Source organism: Macaca thibetana, chromosome 1 (assembly GCF_024542745.1).
Source record: "Macaca thibetana thibetana isolate TM-01 chromosome 1, ASM2454274v1, whole genome shotgun sequence".
Taxonomy (NCBI): domain Eukaryota; kingdom Metazoa; phylum Chordata; class Mammalia; order Primates; family Cercopithecidae; genus Macaca; species Macaca thibetana.
Window position 1 is genome coordinate 44,215,864 of NC_065578.1, and position 22,206 is coordinate 44,238,069.

At 44.6% G+C, this 22,206-nt stretch overlaps 3 protein-coding genes across 7 annotated transcripts in view; 1 reads left to right on the top strand and 2 right to left on the bottom strand.

The window, feature by feature from the left end:
- The window catches only part of UROD (uroporphyrinogen decarboxylase), a 133,412-nt gene extending 129,923 nt beyond the window's left edge, over nt 1-3,489 (top strand). The window contains exons 2-11 of one of the 4 annotated variants that reach the window (XM_050800072.1): nt 152-218; nt 835-947; nt 1,064-1,143; nt 1,220-1,282; nt 1,520-1,717; nt 1,840-2,001; nt 2,366-2,503; nt 2,655-2,755; nt 2,851-2,917; nt 3,253-3,489. In XM_050800072.1, coding sequence (XP_050656029.1) covers nt 199-218; nt 835-947; nt 1,064-1,143; nt 1,220-1,282; nt 1,520-1,717; nt 1,840-2,001; nt 2,366-2,503; nt 2,655-2,755; nt 2,851-2,917; nt 3,253-3,414 — 1,104 coding nt within the window. In that variant the 5' untranslated portion in view covers nt 152-198 and the 3' untranslated portion in view covers nt 3,415-3,489. Of the gene's footprint in view, nt 1-67; nt 219-834; nt 948-1,063; nt 1,144-1,219; nt 1,283-1,519; nt 1,718-1,839; nt 2,002-2,365; nt 2,504-2,654; nt 2,756-2,850; nt 2,918-3,252 lie in introns of those variants that run through there. The other 3 variants (XM_050800066.1, XM_050800091.1, XM_050800081.1) reach the window with 3 other exon arrangements.
- Nucleotides 1-22,206, bottom strand: part of EIF2B3 (eukaryotic translation initiation factor 2B subunit gamma) — a 349,397-nt gene that overhangs the window by 170,301 nt on the left and 156,890 nt on the right. The window lies entirely within an intron of this gene.
- ZSWIM5 (zinc finger SWIM-type containing 5) overlaps nt 4,299-22,206 on the bottom strand; it is a 192,937-nt gene continuing 175,029 nt past the window's right edge. For both annotated transcript variants that reach the window (XM_050797641.1, XM_050797650.1), the window contains exons 11-14: nt 21,695-21,852; nt 8,517-8,680; nt 7,956-8,037; nt 4,299-7,224 (exon numbers count right to left, since the gene is read on the bottom strand). In XM_050797641.1, the coding sequence (XP_050653598.1) occupies nt 6,362-7,224; nt 7,956-8,037; nt 8,517-8,680; nt 21,695-21,852 (1,267 nt within the window). In that variant the 3' untranslated portion in view covers nt 4,299-6,361. The remainder of the gene's footprint in view (nt 7,225-7,955; nt 8,038-8,516; nt 8,681-21,694; nt 21,853-22,206) is intronic.

Genomic DNA, 22,206 nt, shown 5'->3' on the forward strand with positions numbered 1-22,206 from the left:
TTACGGTGAAAAAAGGTAGGGGTCCTACGGGCAGCAGCCAGGGCGGCCCTGGAGCTGTCGCGGGAGTCTGATCATGTGATCTTCAACATGGCGACGCCCTTGGTTCCCTACAGAAAGGGGCGGAGCCTGGACGGGGTAGGGGCAGGCTCACATTCAGGTTAAGTTGCGAATTGAGCTCGCAGTTACAGACAGCTGACCATGGAAGCGAACGGGTTGGGGTGAGTTCTCCAGAGCACGCGGTGTGGCTAGTTGAGCTTCTGAGTCTTCCAACTCAGGACTCTATCCCTGTACTCCCCTTTCCCCACCTTGGAGATCTCTCAACCTGGACTCTGTTAGCTGGGATCCTGAATCCTAAAACCATGGATTTTTGAGACGTTCATCCCAGGGGCCTTAATTCAAGGGATGCCTCAGGATTTCCAACCAGGATCTCTATTCTGGGACCATCAACTCTCATCCCTCTTTATCCCCCAGCCTGGGGATCTCTCAGCCTCTGAACCAGCCCAGTGACATTCCCGTTTCTGAGACTCCGTAGTCCGAAGACCCCCAAACTATCCTTCCTGGGCCTTATTTCCTCCCCCTAGTCCCTCTAGTTGCTTCGAGCTTGGGAGAGTAGGGACTAAGTGGAGGGAAGAGGCCCCAGGGCGGGCCCTTCTAGAGTTTGTGCACCACCTGATAGGCAGAGAGGCGGCGGAACGGGCGGAAAGCCAGGGTTTGGGAGCTGGCCTGGAGGAGGTAGATAGCGGTCCTCGACTAAATCAGCCTTATGAATCCGCACTTTACCCAACCTCCAGCCTAGCATACTGACACCTACCCCTACCCCCACCTGATTGCCAGACCTCAGGGTTTTCCGGAGCTGAAGAATGACACATTCCTGCGAGCAGCCTGGGGAGAGGAAACAGACTACACTCCCGTTTGGTGCATGCGCCAGGCAGGCCGTTACTTACCAGGTAAGAGTCAGGCCCTGGAAATCTAGATAAAACTCCAGAAGGCGAAAAGTTTTCAAGGGGCAGGGGAGGGCTCTGGAGGGCCTCAAGGCTGAGCCCCGTCTTCCCTCTGTATGCAGAGTTTAGGGAAACCCGGGCTGCCCAGGACTTTTTCAGCACTTGTCGCTCTCCTGAGGCCTGCTGTGAACTGACTCTGCAGGTGAGGGGTGCACAAAAGAGGGAAAGATTTATGCCTTCAGTCTGCCACCTAGCAACCCGTCTCCTGTTTCCTACAGCCACTGCGTCGCTTCCCTCTGGATGCTGCCATCATTTTCTCCGACATCCTTGTTGTACCCCAGGTACCTACTCAAATCTGATGCTGGAATATAATCCAAGGACCCCTTGAAAATCCTTCTGTCAGTCCAGTCAAGGTTTACAATAAGCACTTATCCTAACTGGATCGAGGGAAAAACTAAGGTTGAAAGAGATGGAGTTTGGCAGTTTTATTCTCCTTTTCCTTCCTTCTGGAATGAGCTGAACAGAACCTTTCCTCCTGGATTCCATTTTGGGAACCCAGATGTTTTCTCCCCCTCCAGGCACTGGGCATGGAGGTGACCATGGTACCTGGCAAAGGACCTAGCTTCCCAGAGCCACTAAGAGAAGAGCAGGACCTAGAACGCCTACGGGATCCAGAAGTGGTAGCCTCTGAGCTAGGCTATGTGTTCCAAGCCATCACCCTTACCCGACAACGACTGGCTGGACGTGTGCCGCTGATTGGCTTTGCTGGTGCCCCAGTAATGTGGGACAGGGCAGGGACTGGCGGCGTGGGAAAATCACTCTGGCAGGTCTGGGGTAGACAAAGGAAGGGTCAGTCTGGCTTCTGTACATGTGACACCATCTTTCTATCCTTCTGTAGTGGACCCTGATGACATACATGGTTGAGGGTGGTGGCTCAAGCACCATGGCTCAGGCCAAGCGCTGGCTCTATCAGAGACCTCAGGCTAGTCACCAGCTGCTTCGCATCCTCACTGATGCTCTGGTCCCATATCTGGTAGGACAAGTGGCGGCTGGTGCCCAGGTGAGTCCTGAGAGAGAGAGAAATAGGCTGAGATTTGGTCTGTAAGGACGAGAAGCAAGTGTCCTAAACCTGAGAGGGCAGGGGTCTTAATGCCAGGGATGAAAGAACCTTGGCCTCCAGTGATCTAGCTGAGCAGCCAAGCCCATCCTGACACTGGCAGTGGGGCTTAATGCTCTGAGTATTCAGAGACCAAAGCTAGTGCTGGGATCTGGAGAAAGTAAAACTTTTTTTTTTTTAAATTACTGGATTTATAGGGTCAGGCAGTATCAGGGATTGAAGTCATTTGGGGAAAATTGAGGTGGATTTTGTATGTGGGGGGAGCTTCCTCTTTGTTACATATTTGTCTTCATCATACCCTAACTAGGCATTGCAGCTGTTTGAGTCCCATGCAGGGCATCTTGGCCCACAGCTCTTCAACAAGTTTGCACTGCCCTACATCCGTGATGTGGCCAAGCGAGTGAAGGCCAGGTTGCGGGAGGCAGGCCTGGCACCAGTGCCCATGGTGAGGATTGGGATGGGTTGAGTGAAGGTGGGCCTGTGGAGCTTTCAGGCTAAGTCCTGCATGGACTGGAGTGACCACTGGAGGGCAGCAGAAGTACAGTCAAGAAAGATTAGCAAGGCCCTCTGTAGCCTAAGATCTGCTTTTTTTCCAGATCATCTTTGCTAAGGATGGGCATTTTGCCCTGGAGGAGCTGTCCCAAGCTGGCTATGAGGTGGTTGGGCTTGACTGGACAGTGGCCCCAAAGAAAGCCCGGTAAGCTATGGAAGGGTGAGGCCTTGAGGTTGAGGTGGGGGTGTGGAGCTGCCACGTATGCAGTTACCAGAACGTGGCGCTGGCTTTGCTTCCAGGGAGTGTGTGGGGAAGACGGTGACATTGCAGGGCAACCTGGACCCCTGTGCCCTGTATGCATCTGAGGTAACAGACAGGGCCCCTCTGTGTATCTGTTACTGTGCACTCCTGTGGCTGTGGTTGTATTATTCTGTGTGCTTTTCTTTTTTAAATGTCTGTCTGTCCTTCTCTTCTACTCTGTATGTACAACATAAGCCCTAGGAAGACCGGACTTTTTGTTGCTGTTGTTCATTTGTATTTATGCTGCATGTCCAGACTAGGGATCTGATAAATTTTATTGAATGACTGAATGAGTTAACACTGAGTAGAAGCATACCTACATATGTGTTTGTCACTAGTATATGTAGGGAGGACAGAAGCTTGCTGGTCCTCCTGTAGCCAGTGCCCTGTTGGTCCCCCAGGAGGAGATTGGGCAGCTGGTGAAGCAGATGCTGGATGACTTTGGGCCACAGCGCTACATTGCCAACCTGGGCCATGGGCTTTATCCTGACATGGACCCAGAACATGTGGGTGCCTTTGTGGATGCTGTGCATAAACACTCACGTCTGCTTCGACAGAACTGAGTGTACACGTTTACCCTCAAGTACCACTAACAGATGATTGATCATTTCCAGGACAATAAAAGTTTCAGTGTTGAACTGTTGTGTAGTTTTGTTTGTGAAAGATGTGTGCCCATATCCTCAGTTCTTCTTAGCTTCTGCTCCTTCCCTGGGAACCCTCTCTATGTCCTCTTCACAAGTCATAGGGGTTAGGTATCACTGAATATGTACCAGAGCACTGAAGGATTCTCACTCCTATCTTACCTAAGTCCCAGAACTACATGGGGTAGGGTAGAGCTTTCGTAGCAGTTCAGGTTGTGACATTTGCAGAAAAATGGGTGGGGTCCTCACAGTATACAAAGGCTAAATTGATAGGGCTTTATGTCTGGGGAGGAAGGGAAGTATAATACATCAAAAAGGGGCACAGAAGGGGTTAGAATACTTCAGAGAGGCATGGGGAAGAAGATGGAGTCTAGGTGAGCAAGGAGAACATGAGGGACCCTCAGCTTTGACACCAAAATATAGGGAGGACATCAAAGCTCAGAGCTAGGTTGCTTAGGATTAGAGCTTTACACAAGTCCATCATCAAGGCAAGAAGTCCTCTGAAACCAAAAGACCCTCTGGCACTCAAGGTTGCTTTATATTATTTTCTGAGCATCCCCTTTAATTTTCTCAAGATCTTGGTGTTTCCACCCTTCCTGGTGGTACCTGCTTCCCAGGACAAGGCTCTGAGGTGTCTGTAAGCTCTGGAGAAGGGTCTGGTATGGCAAGAAATTCTTTATCTGTCATTCTGCATCTCCTTGGACCACTAGGAGCCCACTGTGCTGTAGGCTGAACCAGCTCCCCGGCCCAGCCAGGGCAATGCAGAAGGTAGAGATGGGTTTCATTTAATGAAGGAACACAATTTCTGCTTTTAGAAAAATGATCGTTTATGTGATCCATGATTTATTAATAGAAAAGCACTGTGAGTTCACACACTTGCTAAAAAAGGGCAACTGTGATACAGAATGAGAGTGGCTTCTCTCTTTTTTTTAACCAACCCATTGGGCTGAGACATAGGGGCCCTTGGCTGGACAGTAAGACTTGAGTAGCCACAAACGGCAAATACAACTTCTTCGTCAGTTTGGAGTAAAAAAAGTGACAGTTTGTCAAATAAAAAGTAAAGCAGATGGAGAAGTTCTTAGTTCACATTCTAGCTATACCACCCCTTCCCTATCACACCCCACCCCTAACTCAGGAACTAAGATATGAAACAGTAAACACCAAGACACTGGTATCCAACTGACTCTTCTGAATGCCTTTGCTACCTCCTGTAACAATTCCAGGCCGAGCATAGAGGTCAGGAAGGTAGCAGGAACATGATACACTGTGGAGGTCAGCTAGGGCTAAGACAGGGCTGCCCACTAGGGCTAGAAATTAGGAAGGAAGAGGCTAAGAGCAGACCAGCCCTAGCCTCCAAGTCAGCGAGCAATGAGACTGTGACAAAAGCAGGCAGAGGAAGCTTGAGGTAGAAAGGCAGGGGAAGAAAGCAAGTATGGGGTGAGAAGAGAACTGTGGAGCTAAAGCAGCCAATCTGATGGCAGAGGGAGATTGGTGCTTAGAAGCTTGTTTGGTGAGAGAATGAATAGAGGCGGCACAGAGATGGGGAACAAACGTTTAGCTGGTGAGAGAGATTTAAGAGGAACAGCAAAGAGAAATTTGGCAAAAAGGAAGGACACATTCATGCAGATCCTCAAACATGAATACACAGACATCCCTACATGTAGAAATATGCTCAGTTACACATATAAAGACACGGGCGCATGGATAACAAGCATACACACAGATACAAACATGTTTATACACATGCACTCATGTGTGCCCAGATACACATACACACTAAATATGCACAAACAGTGCATTTGCACATAGATGTGCATCCTCACATGTATGCAAAATGTGTATATCCTCAGGTAGAAACCCAGTCCAGTGTGCACATATTCACACAGGTACACAGCCATAGAACTGACACATACACATAAATATATATGTGCACATACAGACAGGCATGCACAGATGTATCTATGCACATAGACACATGTACTTAGCCATACAGATACACACACGATTATAGATGAAACCACACACTCTCTAACACAAAGGTGACCAGAGTAGATGAATATTATGAACTCAGCAGCTTCCCAGACCTTCATCTTCTCCCTGCACTTGTTTCTCAGGCGTTCAGCAGGCTCCTGAAGAAGCTGTGTGAGGCAGGAGCTTCAATGTCCTCATAGTTTTGTGAGGCAAAAGTCTAAGTCCAGTCCTGGCCTCTGTCCCTCACTCACCACTGGGCTATAAATGCCCTGTCTGTAGGTGGGGGATTCTGCATAGACTAGACTTGGGATTGATTCTAACTGGCCATTTTTCTCCTTGGCACCCCACTCTTCCACTGCTACCAGCATACACTCTGCAAGGGAAACCTGAGAAATGGTTGTGAGTCTCCTCAGAAAATAAGCATATCCTCCTACCCACAGCTACTTCAAGTGCCCATCAAATCAAAACCACAATGATAAATAGTTGTAAGTTTACAATAATTAGCAACACATATACTATAGTATTTACAGTCCCATAGATGTGTTTGTTTCTCTGGTTAAGCAATCCCTGAGACGGAACAGTGTTCTGTGTTTGCCAAGGGAGACAGGGCCAATGCTCAGGACACGCTGGATACAGGGGCATGAGGTGGCATGTTGTGGGGTTTCTGGTCGATCTGCAGGGCCCAGCTCCTCCATGAACAGTAGGCTGTAGTGAGAAGCTTGCCAAGGTAGGCATATCAACTAGAGTTAGACTTTCCCCATCCTTAGCCCTGTGGTCCTTTGGCCTCAGCCACAGGTGCTCAGAGTCCTCTCAGGGTGGACAAATGTTTCAGTGTCCTTGGCCTGACGTGATACTACCTGGGAACCCAGGCTGCCCTGGCGGTGAGCTATCTGCTCTCTCAGCCAAAGCGCTCTCGCACCAGCAGCATCAGTTTTTTCTTGCCTTTGTAGATCTGTTTGAGGTTGTCGATGAACTGGGCAAATTGCAGGTGGCCATCCTGGGGCAGCAGGAAGGTCTCCCGAGCCTTGCTTAGAAACTCAATGAACTCTCCATAGTGGCGAGGGCTGATGTGTGTTAGGCGTGAGTGTGTAGTGTTGATATAGGCATTGATGGTGGCATCCAACAACTGGCGCAATGGAGCTTTGTCAGTGGACATGAGCTTTCCAGAGCTGCGGCGGCCTGGGATGCCGGCCAGGCCAGGTGCAGTCACTGTGCAGCGTCGTAAGATGTCTGAAAGCACTGTGGCACAGTGCACACTCTTCACCACCAGGGGGATGAGAGCTGCCAGCTCATTCTTGCCCAGAGAGTGGCTGAGAGCACAAGCCCAGAGCACATCATTGATGGCGGGATGAGTATCCTGGTTGTAGGCCAGGTTAAGATGGCTCATGGCCAGTGAGGCCAGCTTGAAGGCACGGAGCGGGTAGCCACGGAGCTCCATGTAGCGGGCGATGGTGAACAGCTGCGAATGGGTCATGCCACCAGCAGCCGCATCAATGGCAATCTGATAGGCTGCCTCAAAGGCGATGTGGTCTTTCTCACAGAGGGTAAGGGCTGACAGGGCACAGCTCTGTGGATCCTTCATAGCACACTGTAGGGCCAGCGTGCGAGCACAGCTAGCCAGTTCCTCCCGCTGTGGATAGTCAAGACTGAGGCGCAGGATAGTGGTGTGGGATACGGCTGTGGCAGCTACAATACTAGTAGCCTCAGTAGGGGTGAAGAGTGTGTACCAGCTCTGCAAGATGCTCACCAGGGCCCGCACACCTGTCAGGGAGAGCCTGAGCTCAGCCGTGGCCATCTGGGTCCTGATTCAGGTCTACCGAGATTACCATTTGGGGTTTGAACTTGGCCTGCAGCGATGAGTTCTCCCCCCTCAGCAACCCTGAGATGATATGAGGCAAACCAGGGCAAGGGGAGCATCCCAGATGGCCAGACCCTGTTTGGGGTCTCTTTCTATCCCTTCTTTCCCCAGGTTAGAGGGTTGAAGGTTTCTGCAGGTGCTCTTGACCCCTCACAAGGATGGGACAGTACAGCCTGGGGTTTGCTTGCCCTGAGGCATGGGTTGCAGATCTGCCAGGGTTCTAGCTGAAGTGGGGCCTCTCAGGGTAGAGTCTTGTGCTGGGGCTTTGGGCTTTAGAAAGGGTCCTGAGCCTCCAAGTTGTCTGGGGTTTTTCACAAGCATGGACAGGGATGGGGACCAAACCACTGGGCCCACTACCTCCCAAGGGAGCACTTGAGTAACAACTGAAAATTCATTCTCTTAGACATGTCTCTGATGAGAGAATCAAGTGCTGCTGACATCAGGATATGGTTCAAGCAATGAGGACAGGGCTTGGGCTGGCTGAACAGAGGCCACCTTCTCCTACCAGCAGCCCCATCCTTTCTTAGGCCATCAGGAATAGGAATATGAGAGCTCTAAGGATTCACTGTCCTGTCCCAAGAGTAGGGCCTAGAAACCCCTTTCCGCTGGGAGTAGAGGGAGGTGGGAGACTCACCCACTTCTGTAGCACAGGTCACCAACCATCGTACCATCTCCCTGCGTCTCCAGTTAAGGGTTGATAAGGTCATCCGCATCACCTGGGCACAAAAGAGGCCTTTCCAGTGGGCTATGCCTAACTGTTGTGACCTCTCCCTCCCCTTGCCATTCATTTATGCAACAAATATTTTCTGGTGCTTTAAACAGTGGTCTTTCCCCTGATAAATATAAAATACAGTTTAATTTCTTTCCTAGCTCTCCCACCAATCAGATAGGAAGCTTCTCTGATGATGTGCAGCAAAGTCCTTATTATCATACCTTACTTGACTTGCAGAAATGGGGAGGTAGACAGAAGACAGGGACCCCATGGAGCCTAAAGCTGTATCTTGCTTCTGGCCTTAACTTAAAAGTGGAGCCCAATTTATGAAATCCTTGCCTTTTCCCTTGTCTAGAACTTGTGTTCTGGGCACAAAGAAAGAGCCAGACTTGGCCTATGCCCAGTCTCCCAGAGATCTTACCTTCTCCCAAGTGTCACTAGGGCAGAAGTCTAAACTGAGGATGGCCCACTCTTCTTCCATACCTGTAACCCAAGTTCCAGGGCAACGTTGAGCAGGGTGCTGTCAGTACTACTGTCAGTGGGAGTAGCAATCTTGAATGCATCTTGGGCCAGTTTGAAGATGAGGGAGGAAGAATGAATGTGCTTCTGTATTGCTTCCAGAATTGTTCGGAGTCTCAAAGTGTCTCCTATAGATGCCAAGAGCAGGAGCAGGGTCTATTTTAATGTTTTACTAAACAGTCAGCTGATCGCAACAGGTAGTTCAACAGGTGGTTGAAATGGCTGCTATTAATTCATTGAATGCTTCTGAATGCTACCGCCCCTTCTGGGTTATCAAGCTGTCTCCACTAAACACATTGAGGCTCCTCCCTTCCCCAGACCCCATGTGAGTCCTATTCTCTCCACCTTTTCATCTGTCTCTACTGAATACCCTCTGCCCTCAGGATCTTTAAGTACCAGAAATAATTTTCTTGAACACTTGAATTTCCAGAGCTATACAGTAGACAGAAAGCCACATTACTGCCAAAAAAGAATGCCAGTCCCACTGTCGACTTCTCACTACAGCTCCCTGGAGCAAAAAGGAGCAGGGCCACCACTTCTTATTCAATAGGCAGGGATTCTATACAAAGCACAAAGAGTTAAGGAATATAACATCATATGAAGTGAAGGTTGCTGGATGAAGGCAGTAGTGTATGAAAGACTGCTACATCTTATAAAGGACAAACATGTTAAGTAAAGATAGAACAAACAGTAGGCCTTATGTTTTGCTTTGTAACTGCTGATAAAGTCAAAGAGGAGGAATGGCGGTATGACTATAGGCTTTGGAATAAAACACACTGGGGACTGAACCTGGTTCAGCCATTTAAGAGTTTAATGACTTCAGGTTGGGCGCAGTGGCTCTTGCCTGTAATCCCAGCACTTTGTGAGGCTGAGGTGGGTGAATCACTTGAGGTCAGGAGTTCGAGACCAGCCTGGCCAAATGGTGAAACCCTGTCTCTACTAAAAAAAATACAAAAATTAGTCAGGCATGGTGGCATGCGCCTGTAGTCCCAGCTACTCAGGAGGCTGAGGCAGGAGAATGACTTGAACCTGGGAGGTGGAGGTTGCAGTGAGCCAAGATTGGGCCACTGCACTCTAGCCTGGGTGACACAGTGAGACTCTGTCTCAAAAAAAAAAAAAAAAAAGGAAAGAGTTCAATAACTTCATCTATAAAATGGAAACAATAACCTTTAGGATTGTTGTGAGAATTATAAATAATTTATAATATTCTATGATTCTATTTTTATAAAAAAGATACATAGTGTGTGTAAATATATATGAATAGAAAATCTCCAGGAATATTTATGCAAATGTCTTTTTTTTTTTTTGAGACTGAGTCTTGCTCTGTCGCCCAGGCTGGAGTGCAGTGGCTGGATCTCAGCTCACTGCAAGCTCCGCCTCTCGGGTTCACGCCATTCTCCTGCCTCAGCCTCCCAAGTAGCTGGGACTACAGGCCCCCGCCACCTCGCCCAGCTAGTTTTTTGTATTTTTTTTTTTTTTTTTTTTTTTTTTGAGACGGAGTCTGGCTCTGTCGCCCAGGCTGGAGTGCAGTGGCCGGATCTCAGCTCACTGCAAGCGCCGCCTCCCAGGTTTATGCCATTCTCCTGCCTCAGCCTCCCGAGTAGCTGGTACTACAGGCGCCCGCCACCTCGCCCGGCTAGTTTTTTTGTATTTTTTAGTAGAGACGGGGTTTCACCGTGTTAGCCAGGATGGTCTTGATCTCCTGACCTCGTGATCCGCCCGTCTCGGCCTCCCAAAGTGCTGGGATTACAGGCTTGAGCCACCGCGCCCGGACACAAATGTCTTATTCATAGTTGTTTTTGGGTGCCAGGATTATGCAAGAGATTTCCTTTATTCTTCTATCATCTTTAAAAAGTTTTTTAAGTTAATAGACTACGTCTTTAGAGCAGTTTCAGGTTTACAGGAAATTGATCAGATAGTACAGAGAATTCCCATATATCCCCTATTATTAACATCTTATATTAATGTGGTATATTTGGTAAACCAGTATTAATACAGTAATCCCTCCGCACCTGTGGGAGATTGGTTCCATGACTTCCCTTGGATACCAAAATCTGAGGATGCTCAAGTCTCTCATAACCTACCATCATATCCTCCCCTATACTTTAAATCACCTCTAGATTATTTATAATATCTAATACAATGTTTATACATCATTACATGTAGATTCAACATAGTGCTTTGTGCCCAGCAAATTAAAGTTTTGCTTTCTGGAGCTTTGATGAGTTTTTTTTCCTGAATATTTTTGATCCACGGTTGGTTGAATCCACAGATGCAGAACCCACAGATACAAAGGGCTGACTGTACATTATTATTAGTGTGGTACATTTGATGAACCAATATACATATATTATTAACTCAAGTCTACAGTTTACATTAGGGTTCACTCTGTGTTATACAGTTGTATGGGTTTTGACAAATGTGTGTTATTAATCTGCTATTACAGTGTCATATAAAATAGTTTCACTTCTCTACAAATCTCCTGTGTTCTATCTGTTCATCCCTTTCTCCATTCCCTCTAAGTCCCTGGCAACTATTGATCTTTTTTTTTTTTTTTTTTTTTTTTTTTAGACGGAGTCTCGCTCTGTCGCCCAGGCTGGAGTGCAGTGGCCGGATCTCAGCTCACTGCAAACTCCACCTCCCAGGTTTACGCCATTCTCCTGCCTCAGCCTCCCGAGTAGCTGGGACTACAGGTGCCCGCCACCTCGCCCGGCTAGTTTTTTGTATTTTTTAGTAGAGGCGGGGTTTCACCGTGTTAGCCAGGATGGTCTCGATCTCCTGACCTCGTGATCCACCCGTCTCGGCCTCCCAAAGTGCTGGGATTACAGGCTTGAGCCACCACGCCCGGCCATGATCTTTTTACTGTTTTCATAGTTTTGCCTTTTCCAGAATATCATATACTTGGAAGCATACAGTAAGTAGCCTTTTCAGACTGGCTTTTTTCTTTCTTTTCTTTTTTTTTTTTTTTTAAACTTAAAGGCTAGTGTGATAATACAGATTGGCTTCTTACAACATGCAATACACATTTAAGGTTCCTCCATATCTTTGTTTCCCTCAGAGTTTACACCCAAAACTTCCATGTCTTTTTTTTTTTTTTTTTTTTTTTTGAGTGTGTGTGGCTTGAGAAGCCATGTCTTTTTATTTAGAAATAATAATCAATTCTATGGATATACGACAATTTATTTATCCATCTACCTTTTGAAGAACATTTTGGTTACTTCCAGTTTGGAGCAATTATAAATAAAGATGCTCCAAACATTCATGTGTAGGCTAACTGCGACCTCTGCCTCCTGGGTTAAAGATATTCTCCTGGTCTCAGCCTCCTGAGTAGCTTGGATTACAGGTGCGTGACACCACGCCCAGGTAATTTTTATATTTTTAGTAGAGATGGGGTTTCACCATGTTGGCCAGGCTGGTCTTGAACTCCTGACCTCAGATGATCCACCTGCCTCAGCCTCCCAAAGTGCTGGGATTGCAGGCGTGAGCCACTGCGCCTGGCCATCCTCTAGACATTTTATAGTTTTGTGTTTTACCTTTAGGTCTATGATCCATTTTGAGTTAATTTTTGTGAAAGGTCTAAGGTCAGTGTCTATATTAATTTCTTTTTGCATGTGAATGTCCAGATTTTCTAGCACCATTTGTTGAAAAGACAATCTTTTGGTCCTTTCTCAATATCAGTTGATTATATTTGTGTGAGTCTATTTCTGAGCTTTTAATTTTGTTCCATTGATCTATTTGTCAGTTTTTCAACAGTACCACACTGTCTTGATTAATATTACAGTAAGTGTTTCCACTGGGTAGTATCAGGCCTCTGACTTGTTCTTCAATATTACGTTGGCTATTCTAGGTCTTTTGTTTTTCAACATAAAGTTTAGAAAGGGTTTGTTGATATGCACAAAATAAATTGCTGGGATTTTGATTGGGATTGTGTTAAATCTATAAATCAAGTTGGGAAGAACTGACCTTCTAATATACATTCATTTTATCCATGAACATGGACCATTTCTATTTATTTAAATCATCTTTGATTTTTTTCATCCAAGTTTTACAGTATTCCTCATATCGATCTTATACATATTTTGTTAGATTTATTCCTAAGTACTTCATTTTTGGGGTGCTAATGTAAATAGTACTGTGTTTTAAATTTCAAAGTCCAATTGTTCTTTGCTGGCATATAGGAAAGCAATTGAATTTTGCATATTAACCTTATATACTGCAAACTTGCTATAATTACTTGTTAGTTCCAGTTTTTAAAAAAATTGATTCTTTGGGATTCACACATAGTCAATCATGTCATTTGTGAACAAAGACAGATTTATTTCTTCCTTTCCAATTGGCTTACAATGATTTCACTTAAGAATTTTTGATCCTTATGATGGGTTTATTGGGACATAACCCTGTCATTAGTCAGGCAGCATCTGTGTATCATTTATTTCCTTTTCCTATCTTATTGTATTAGTTAGGAACTTCCAGTATGATGCTGAATAGAGGTGGCAAGAGGGAACATCCTTGTCTTATTCCTGATCTTAAAGGGAAAGCATCTAGTTTCTCACCATTAAGTGTAATGGTAGTTATAGCTGTAGGTTTTAATTTTTTGTCTTTAAGCTCTTTTGCCCAGACTGGAGTGCAGTACACAATCACGGTTCACTGCAGCCTTGACTTCCCAGGCTCAAGTGATCCTCTTGCCTCAGCCTCCCAAGCTGGAACTACAGGAGTGTGCCCACCACAACTGGCTATTTTTTATTTTTTAGTAGTGATGAGGTCTTGCTATGTTGTCCAGGCTGGTCTTGAACTCCCAGGCTCAAGCAATTCTCTCATCTTGGCCTCCCAAAGTGCTAGGATTACAAGTGTGAGCCACCACACCCAGACGGTAACTGTAGGTTTTTTGGTAGAAGTTCTTTATCAAGTTGAGGCAGTTCTCCTCTATTCCTAGTTTGCTAAGCGTTTTTTAAAATTATGAATGGGTGTCAGTTATGCTTTTCCTGCATTTACTGATGAATGACTTTTCTTCTTTGCCTGTGGAAAGAATAAATTCCATTAATGGAATTAATGGATTCCATTAATTGATTTTCAAGCATTGAGACAACTAACATACCTGAAATAAATCCTACTTATGGTTCATTCTTTTTATACACTATTGGGTTTGATTTGCTAAAATTTGTTCAGGATTTTTGCATTTATGCTCATGAGTCATACTGATCTGTACTTTTCCTTTCTTGTAATGTCTTTATTTAGTTTTGTTTTAGAGTAATGCTGGCCTCATAGAATAAGCAAGTGTTTCCTCTGCTTCTATTTTCTGGAAGAGACTTTAGACAATCAGTACCATTTATTCCTTAAATATTTGGTAGAACTCGCCAGTGAAATAATCTGAGCCTGGTGTTTTCTGTTTTGGAAGGTTATTATTAATTCAATTTCTCTAACAAATATGGGCCTATTCAGATTATTTATTTCTCCTTCTGTGAGTTTTTGTAGTGTTTTTCAAGAAATTGGTCCAACTAATTATCTAAGTTATCAAATTGGTGGGCATAGAGTTCAAAAAAATTTTTATTATCCTTTTAATGTCCATGGGATCAGTACTGATGGCCCCTCTTTCATTTATAATATTAGTAATTTATATCTCCTCTCTTTTTTCTTGGTTAGCCTAAAGGTTTATCAATTTTATTGGTCTTTTCAAAGAATCACTCTTGCTTTTATTGATTTTTGCCTGTTGTTTTTCTACTTTCAATTTCACTAATTTCTGCTCTAATTTTTGTTATTTATTTTCTTCCACTAACTTTAGATTTACATTGCTCTTCTTTCGCTATTTGCCCAATGTGGAAGCTTAACTTATAAACTGATTGTTATTCTTTCTCTATTTTACTAATGTGCAAGCTTAGATTATTTATTTTATAATTATTTTTATTAAAAAATTTTTTTTTTTTTTTTGAGGCAGAGTCTCACTCTGTTGCCCAGGCTGGAGTGCAGCGGCATGATCTCAGCTCACTGCAACCTCTGCCTCCTGGTTCAAGTGATTCTTCTGCCTCAGCCTCCTGAGTAGCTGGGATTACAGGCACCTGCCACCATGCCTGGCTAATTTTTGTATTTTTGTAGAGACAGGGTTTGTCCATGTTGGTCAGTCTGGTCTCAAACTACTAACCTCACGTGATTGCCTCGGCCTCTCAAAGTGCTGGGATTACAGGCATGAACCACTTCACCTGGCCTATTTTTTGAGAAAAGGTCTTACTCTTGCCTAGGCTGCAGTGTAGTCGTGTGATCATGGTTCACTTCAGCCTTGACCTCCCAGGCTCAAGTGATCCTCCCAAACCACTGGGATTATGGGTGTGAATCACCATGTCTCGCTCTTTCTTTTCTTTCTTTCTCTGTCTTTTTTTTTTTTTTTTTTTGGTGGAGTTTCACTCTGTCGCCCAGGCTGGAATGCAGTGGCATGATCTCGGCTCACTGCAACCTCTGCCTCCAGGTTCAAGTGATTCTCCTGCCTCAGCCTCCCAAGTAGCTGGGACTACAGGCATGCGCTACCACATCTAGCTAATTTTTGTATTTTTAGTACATGTGGGGTTTCGCCCTGTTGGCCAGGCTGGTCTTGAACTCCTGACCTCAGGTGATCCGCCCACCTCAGCCTTCCAAAGTGCTGGGATTACAGGCATAAGCCACCATGCCTGGCTGCTCTTTTCACTTTCTTGATAATGCTCTTTGATGCACACAAGATTTAAATTTTGATGAAATCTAATTTACCTATCTATATATATTTTTTGTTGCTCATGCTTTTGATGTCATAGCTAAGAATCCATTGGCTTACCCAAGGTCATGAAGACTTATTCATATGTTTTCATGTAAGAGTTTTAAGGCTTTAGCTCTTACATTTAGGTTACTGGTTCCATCTCTACTTTTAATCTATCTGTGTCTTTAAAGTGGGTTTCTTACAGACAACATATAGTTGAATTTTAAAGAGGTTTCTCCACACCTTTGTCAACATAATTTTTTATCAAAAATTCTCCTTGCTGTCCAGGAGTGGTGGCTCATGCCTGTAATCCCAGCACTTTGGGAGGCCAAGGTGGGTGGATCACCTGAGGTCAGGAGTTCAAGACCAGCCTGGCCATCATGGCAAAACCCTATCTCTACTAAAAATACAAAAATTAGCTGGGCGTGGTGGTGGGCGCTTGTAGTCCCAGCTCCTTGGGAGGCTGAGGCATGAGAATCATTTGAACCCAGGAGGTGGAGGTTGCAGTGAGCCGACATCACGCCACTGCATTCCAGCCTGGGTGACAGAGCGAGACTCTGTCTCAAAAAATAAAAATAAATAAATAAAAATAATAATTTTTCCTTGGCTAAGTGTGGTGGCTCACACCTGTAATCCCAGCATTTTGGGAGCTCAAGGTGGGAGGATTACTTGAGGCCAGGGGTTCAAGGCCAGCTAGGGTAACATAGCAAGACCTCGTCTCTACTAAAAAATAAAATTTAAAACAAATCCTTTAGTTTGAAATAATTTTACGTAAAGAAAAGTTTGAAGAATAGAACAGAAATGTTTTTTTCTTCTCTCTGAACCATTTGAAAGTAAGTGACTTGATGCCCCATCACTCCTATCGTGGTGTGTATTTCCTACAAAGACACTCTTCTACACCCGCAAGACAACCATCAAAAGCAGCAAATTAACAGATACATTCCTACCATCTACCACCAACCACATTCAAGTTCCACCAATCGTCCCCAAAATGTCTTTTATAGCAAAAAGATTTTATACAAGTTCACGTGTTGCACTTAGTTTGTCATGTGTCTTAAGTCTTCAATTCGGAAAAATTTCCCCATCTTTCCTTGACATTCACAACCTTGACACTTTTGCAGGCTAGTTATTTTGTAGCATGTCCTTTATTTGGTATTCCTGATGTTTCCTTATTAGATGTACATTTGCACTTTTGGCTGTAACATCACAGAAGTGATGCTGAGTTCTTATTGTTTCCTATCAGGTAATCTATGTTTTTTTGTTTTTTTTTTTTTTGAGACGGAGTCTTGCTCTGTCACCCAGGCTGGAGTGCAGTGGCGCGAGTCTCCGCTCACTGCAAGCTCCACCTCCTGGGTTTACGCCATTCTCCTGCCTCAGCCTCCCGAGTAGCTGGGACTACAGGCGCCTGCCACCTCACCCGGCTAGTTTTTTTGGTATTTTTAGTAGAGACGGGGTTTCACCGGGTTAGCCAGGATGGTCTCAATCTCCTGACCTCGTGATCCACCCGCCTTGGCCTCCCAAAGTGCTGGGATTACAGGCTTGAGACACCGCGCCCAGCTAATCTATGTTTTTGACTTCATCCATTTCTGATGATATTAACTGTGACTAGTTGATTAAAGTGGTGTTGGCCAGGTTTCCCAATTTGTAAAGTTACACATTTTTCCTCTATAATTGATAAGTACTTTGTGAAGAGATACTTTGAGACTATATGAATATCTTGTTCTTCAAATGTTCATGCACTAGCTTTGAATCCATTGATATTTCCTGACTGCAGCTATTTTATGTATCTCATATAAGTCAAATCATACAATATTTATCCTTTTGTGTCTAGTTTATTTCACTTAGCATGTTCTCAAGGTTCACTCATGTTGTAGCATGTATCAGACTTTCATTCCTTTTATGGCTCAATAATATTCCATTGTCTATATATACCACATTTTGTTTATCCATTCACCTGTTGATGAACATTTGGCTATAATGAATAAAGTTACTATAAACACTGTTGTACAACTATCTGTTTGAGTTCCTGCTTGCAATTCTTTTGGACATATAGCTGGTTCATTTTTTTTTTACCTACCTACCTGTTTATAGTTATGTTTTTAGAGACAGGGTCTCACTTTCTCATCCAGGCAGTGGCACGATAGCTCACTGTAACCTCAAACTCCTGGGCTCAAGCAATTGTCTTGCTTTAGCCTCCTGAGTAGCTGGGACTACAGGTGGGTGCCACCATGCCCAGCTAGTTTTTAAATTTCTTGCAGAGAGAAGGTCTCACTATGTTACCCAGGCTGGTCTCTAACTCCTGTCCTCTAACTGATTTTCCCACCTCAGCCTCCCTAAGTGTTAGGATTACAGGTGTGAGTCACTTTGGCCTTTAATGATTGATTGATTGAGATGGAGTCTCGCTCTGTTGCCCAGGCTGGAGTGCAGTGGCATGATCTTGGGGCTCACTGCAACCTCTGCCTCCCAGTTCAAGCGATTCTTGTGCCTCAGCCTCCTGAGTAGCTGGGGTTACAGGCATGTGCCACCATGCCTGGCTAATTTTTTTTTTTTTTTTTTTGAGACGGAGTCTTGTTCTGTCACTCAGGCTGGAGCGCAGTGGCGCAATCTCGGCACACTGCAAGCTCCGCCTCCCAGGTTCACGCCATTCTCCTGCCTCAGCCTTCCGAGTAGCTGGGACTACAGGCATGCGCCACCACGCCTGGCTAATTTTTTTGTATTTTTAGTAGAGATGGGGTTTCACCATGTTAGCCAGGATGATCTCGATCTCCTGACCTCGTGATCCACCCGCCTCGGCCTCCCAAAGTGCTGGGATTACAGGCGTGAGCCACCGCAGCCGGCCCATGCCCGGCTAATTTTTGTATTTTTAGTAGAGACAGGGTTTTGCCGTGTTGGCCAGGCTGGTCTTGAACTCCTAACTTCAGGTTATCCACCCGCCTCGGCCTCCCAAAGTGCTGGGATTACAGGTGTGAGCCTGGCCCTGGCTTTTATTTATTCTTAAGCGAAGTTTGACAGTTTTGTTTTCGAAGGAGTTAGTCCATTTCATCTGTGTTGTTGAATTTACTGGCATAAAGCTGTTTGTAATATTCTCCTATTACCATTTTGATATCTTTAGAATCTGTAGTGATATCACCTTTCTCATTCCTGATATTGGTCATTTCCGCCTTTTATCTCCTTTTTTCTTGATCAGTCTAGATAGGGATTTCAATTTGATTTATGTTTTCATTCATTCCTTTTTTTTTTTTTTTGAGATAGAGCCTTACTCTGTCCTCCAGGATGGAGTGTAGTGGTGTGATTTCGGCTCATTGCAATCTCTGCCTCCCTGGTTCAAGCAATTCTCCCTGCCTCGGCCTCCTGAGTAGCTGGGATTACAGGCACCCACCACCATGCCCGGCTAATTTTTGTATTTTTTAGGACAGACAGGGTTTTGCCATTGCGCCAGCCTTGTCTCGAACTCCTGATCTCAAGCAATCCACCTGCCTCGGCTCCCAAAGTGTTGGGATTACAGGCGTGAGCCACCGTGCCCAGCCTTAATTGATCTTTTCAAAGAATCAGCTTTTGGTTTCATTGATTATTCTCTATTTCATTGGTTTTTGCTCTGGTTTTTTTTTTTCTTGAGACAGAGTCTTACTCTGTTGCCCAGGATGGAGTGCATTGGTGTGATCTTGGCTCACTGCAGCCTCCAACTCCTGTGTTCAGATGATTATAGTACCTCAGCCTCCCGAGTAGCTGGGATTATAGGCGTGTGCCACCATGCCCACTTAATTTTTTTTTTTTTGGTAGAAATGGAGTTTTGCCATGTTAGCCAGGCTGGTCTTGAACTCTTGGCTTCAAGTCATCTGCCTTCCTTGGCCTCCCAAAGGGGTGGGATTACAGGCATGAGCCACTGCACCTGTCTGCTCTGATCTTTATTATTTCCTTTCCTATGCTTACTTTGGGTTTTATTTTTCTGACTTCTTAAAGTAAAATCTGGGCTGGGTGCAGCAGCTCACGCCTGTAATCCCAGCACTTTGGGAGGCTGAGGCAGGCGGATCATGAGGTCAAGAGATCGAGACCATCCTGGCGAACACTGTGAAACCCTGTCTCTACTAAAAATACAAAAAAATTAGCCGGGCATGGTGGCGGGCACCTGTAGTCCCAGCTACTCGGGAGGCTGAGGCAGGAGAATAGCATGAATCTGGGGTGGTGGAGCTTGCAGTGAGCAGAGATTGCACCACTGCACTCCAGCCTGGGAAACAGAGCGAGACTCCGTCTCAAAAAAAAAAAAAAAAAAAAAAAAAAAAAGTGAAATCTGAGATCACTGATTTGAAGCAGTTTTCATTTATTGCTAAAAATGTGTAAGAAAACCTTAGCTACATTCCACTAATTTTGACTTGTGCTTTCATTTTCATATAGTCAAAAGATTTTCTAATTTTCTTGTGATTTTTTTTCTTTGCTCCATGAGTAATATACATGTACGTGGTTTAATTTCCACAAACTTAAGATATTTTCTAAATATCTTTTTATCATCGATTTTTAATTGTACTGTGGTTGTCTGAAAAAGATTTTCAGTTCCTCTCTCTCTCTGTCTCTTTTTTTAAGAGTCAGGGTCTTGCTCTGTCACCCAGGTTGGAGTGCAGTGTCATGATGGTAGCTTACTGCAGTTTCTAACTCCTGCGCTCATGCAGTTCTTCTACCTTAGCCTCCTCAGTAGCTGGGACTACGGGTGCTTGCCAGTACATCTGGCTAATTTTTAAAATTTTTTGTAAAGACAGGATCTTGCTATGTTGCCCAGGCTAGTCTCAAACTCCTGGTCTCAAGTGATCCTTCTGCCTTGGCCTCCTGAAGTGCTGGGATTACAGGTGTGAGCCACTGCACCTGGCTTCATCTTTGTTTCTGAAATATATTTTCATTGGTATAAAATTCTAGTTTGATAGTTTTTGGTTTTGTTTTGAGATGGAGTCTCACTTTGTCACCCAGGCAGGAGTGCAGTGGTGAGATCTCGGCTCACCGCAACCTCTGCCTCCCAGGTTCAAGCGATTCTCGTGCCCCAGCCTCCTGAGTAGCTGGGACTACAGGTGTGCACTACGATGCCCAGCTAATTTTTGTATTTTTAGTAGAGATGGGGTTCTCAAACTCCTGACCTCAAGTGATCTGCCCGCCTTGGCCTCCCAAAGTGCTGGGATTATAGGCGTGAGCCACCATGCTTGGCCTGATGATTTTTTTAAAAAAAGCACTTTCAGGGATTTTTTTTCCCACTGTTTTCTGGCTTACATTGTTTCTAATGATAAATCTGTTCTCATACTTGTTTTTTTGTCCTTTGTCTGTAATGTATCTTTTTTACTCTGATTGCTAAGTAGATTTTCTCTTCTATTATTGGTTTTAAGCATTTTGGTTATGATGTGCCTTGGTATAGTTTTCTTCATGTTTATTATGCTTATCATTCATTTATTTCCTTAGATCTGTAGTCCTCCTCCTTATCCTGCTTGGAATCTGAAACTCCATGCAGGCTACCACCACTCCCCACTTGGCACTCCTCACATGAATGCACATTATCAAATTTGTTGATTTTTGCCAATAAGATCCGTAAAAAATGTTATCTCAGGCTAATTTTAATTTGTATTTCTAATGTGATACCAGACATTTTAGTTGTCTAAAAACCACTTGTATCTCCTTTCCTGTGAACTGTCTGATCATATCCTTTGTTCTATTTTTGTATTTGTTTGCTGATCATTTTTATATTAATTTGTATGTAACTTTTACCTTTTCTGTAATGAGCGGTGTTTTTGGGGGGACAATAATAAGATACCATATAAACTTATTTTTAATTTTAAAAAATCTTCAAAATCCATGTAGCTTCCTGGTCCAAAATATTCAGGAGCTCATGGTGGCTGGCATTTTATCATAGCTCCTTCTTATGTAGCGGCTTACTTTCACTTCTGTTTGTGGTGAAACCTGCATAGCTAACAGGATGTAAGTGAGCTTAAAGGCCTGAGAATCACTTTGGACTGCCTATCTTTTACTAGGGCACTGAAAAAAACCCACAAACTCTTCTATCTGTAAGAAGTTCAGCTCTATCTTAGTCATCACTTCATTAGATCTTCCAGTGGCCCTGGGAGGCTGACAGGTCATTGACAATGATTCCCATTTTATAGATTTGAAACTGAGGCTTAGAAAGGTGAAGTGATTTTATCAAACAGAAGGTTAGATTTAAAAGTAACTTAAAGATCAATTAATTTTAAATATTCGGGATCCTACAATTAGTTACTAGGGTAAAGTTTTGGCTTGGATCCAGGTGCTCTTTCTAATGGCAGCAAAGTGAGGATCACTATCACTCTAAATGGTCAAGGAGCTTCTCTTCCTCAGGAGACTGCAGGCCAAGCCTTTGACAGGCCATGCTGGGCAGGCAGATGGGTGATGCTGGAGCTTAAGGTCTATCTATGCTCACCTTTGGCAGCAGTCAGCATGGTGGAGGCCAGTTCACACTGCTGTGATTCCAAGTGTCCAAGCGTGAACCAGCGAGGATAACGGCTGGGCACCACAGACACCGTATGGTGAGGGTGGGCTGTGTCGCCTGCAGAAGCTGAGTTTTCTAAAACAGGTAACCTGGAAGACCCAGGAAGAATCATCAGCCACCATCCAGACCCTGGGCTTCTGAACCACCTTAGAGAAGCTTGCTCTTTGCTGGGGAGGAACTGGGGAGAGGAAAGGATTAACTAAGAGCTTTGAAGGTTTTTACACCTGTGGTACTATACACTATATGAGGTGAGTGCCTTGGTACTTAAGAGAACTCAACGCTGAATAGTTTCCACTACAAATGGATGCGAAAGGCAGTTTAAGAGCTACCGGGTTGAGTAGTATGATATACTGTAAGAAGAGAGAAAAGTTAATACATTTTAAAAAAGAATCATAGGGTTGTTTATTTTATTTATTTTTGAGACAATGTCTCTATCACATAGG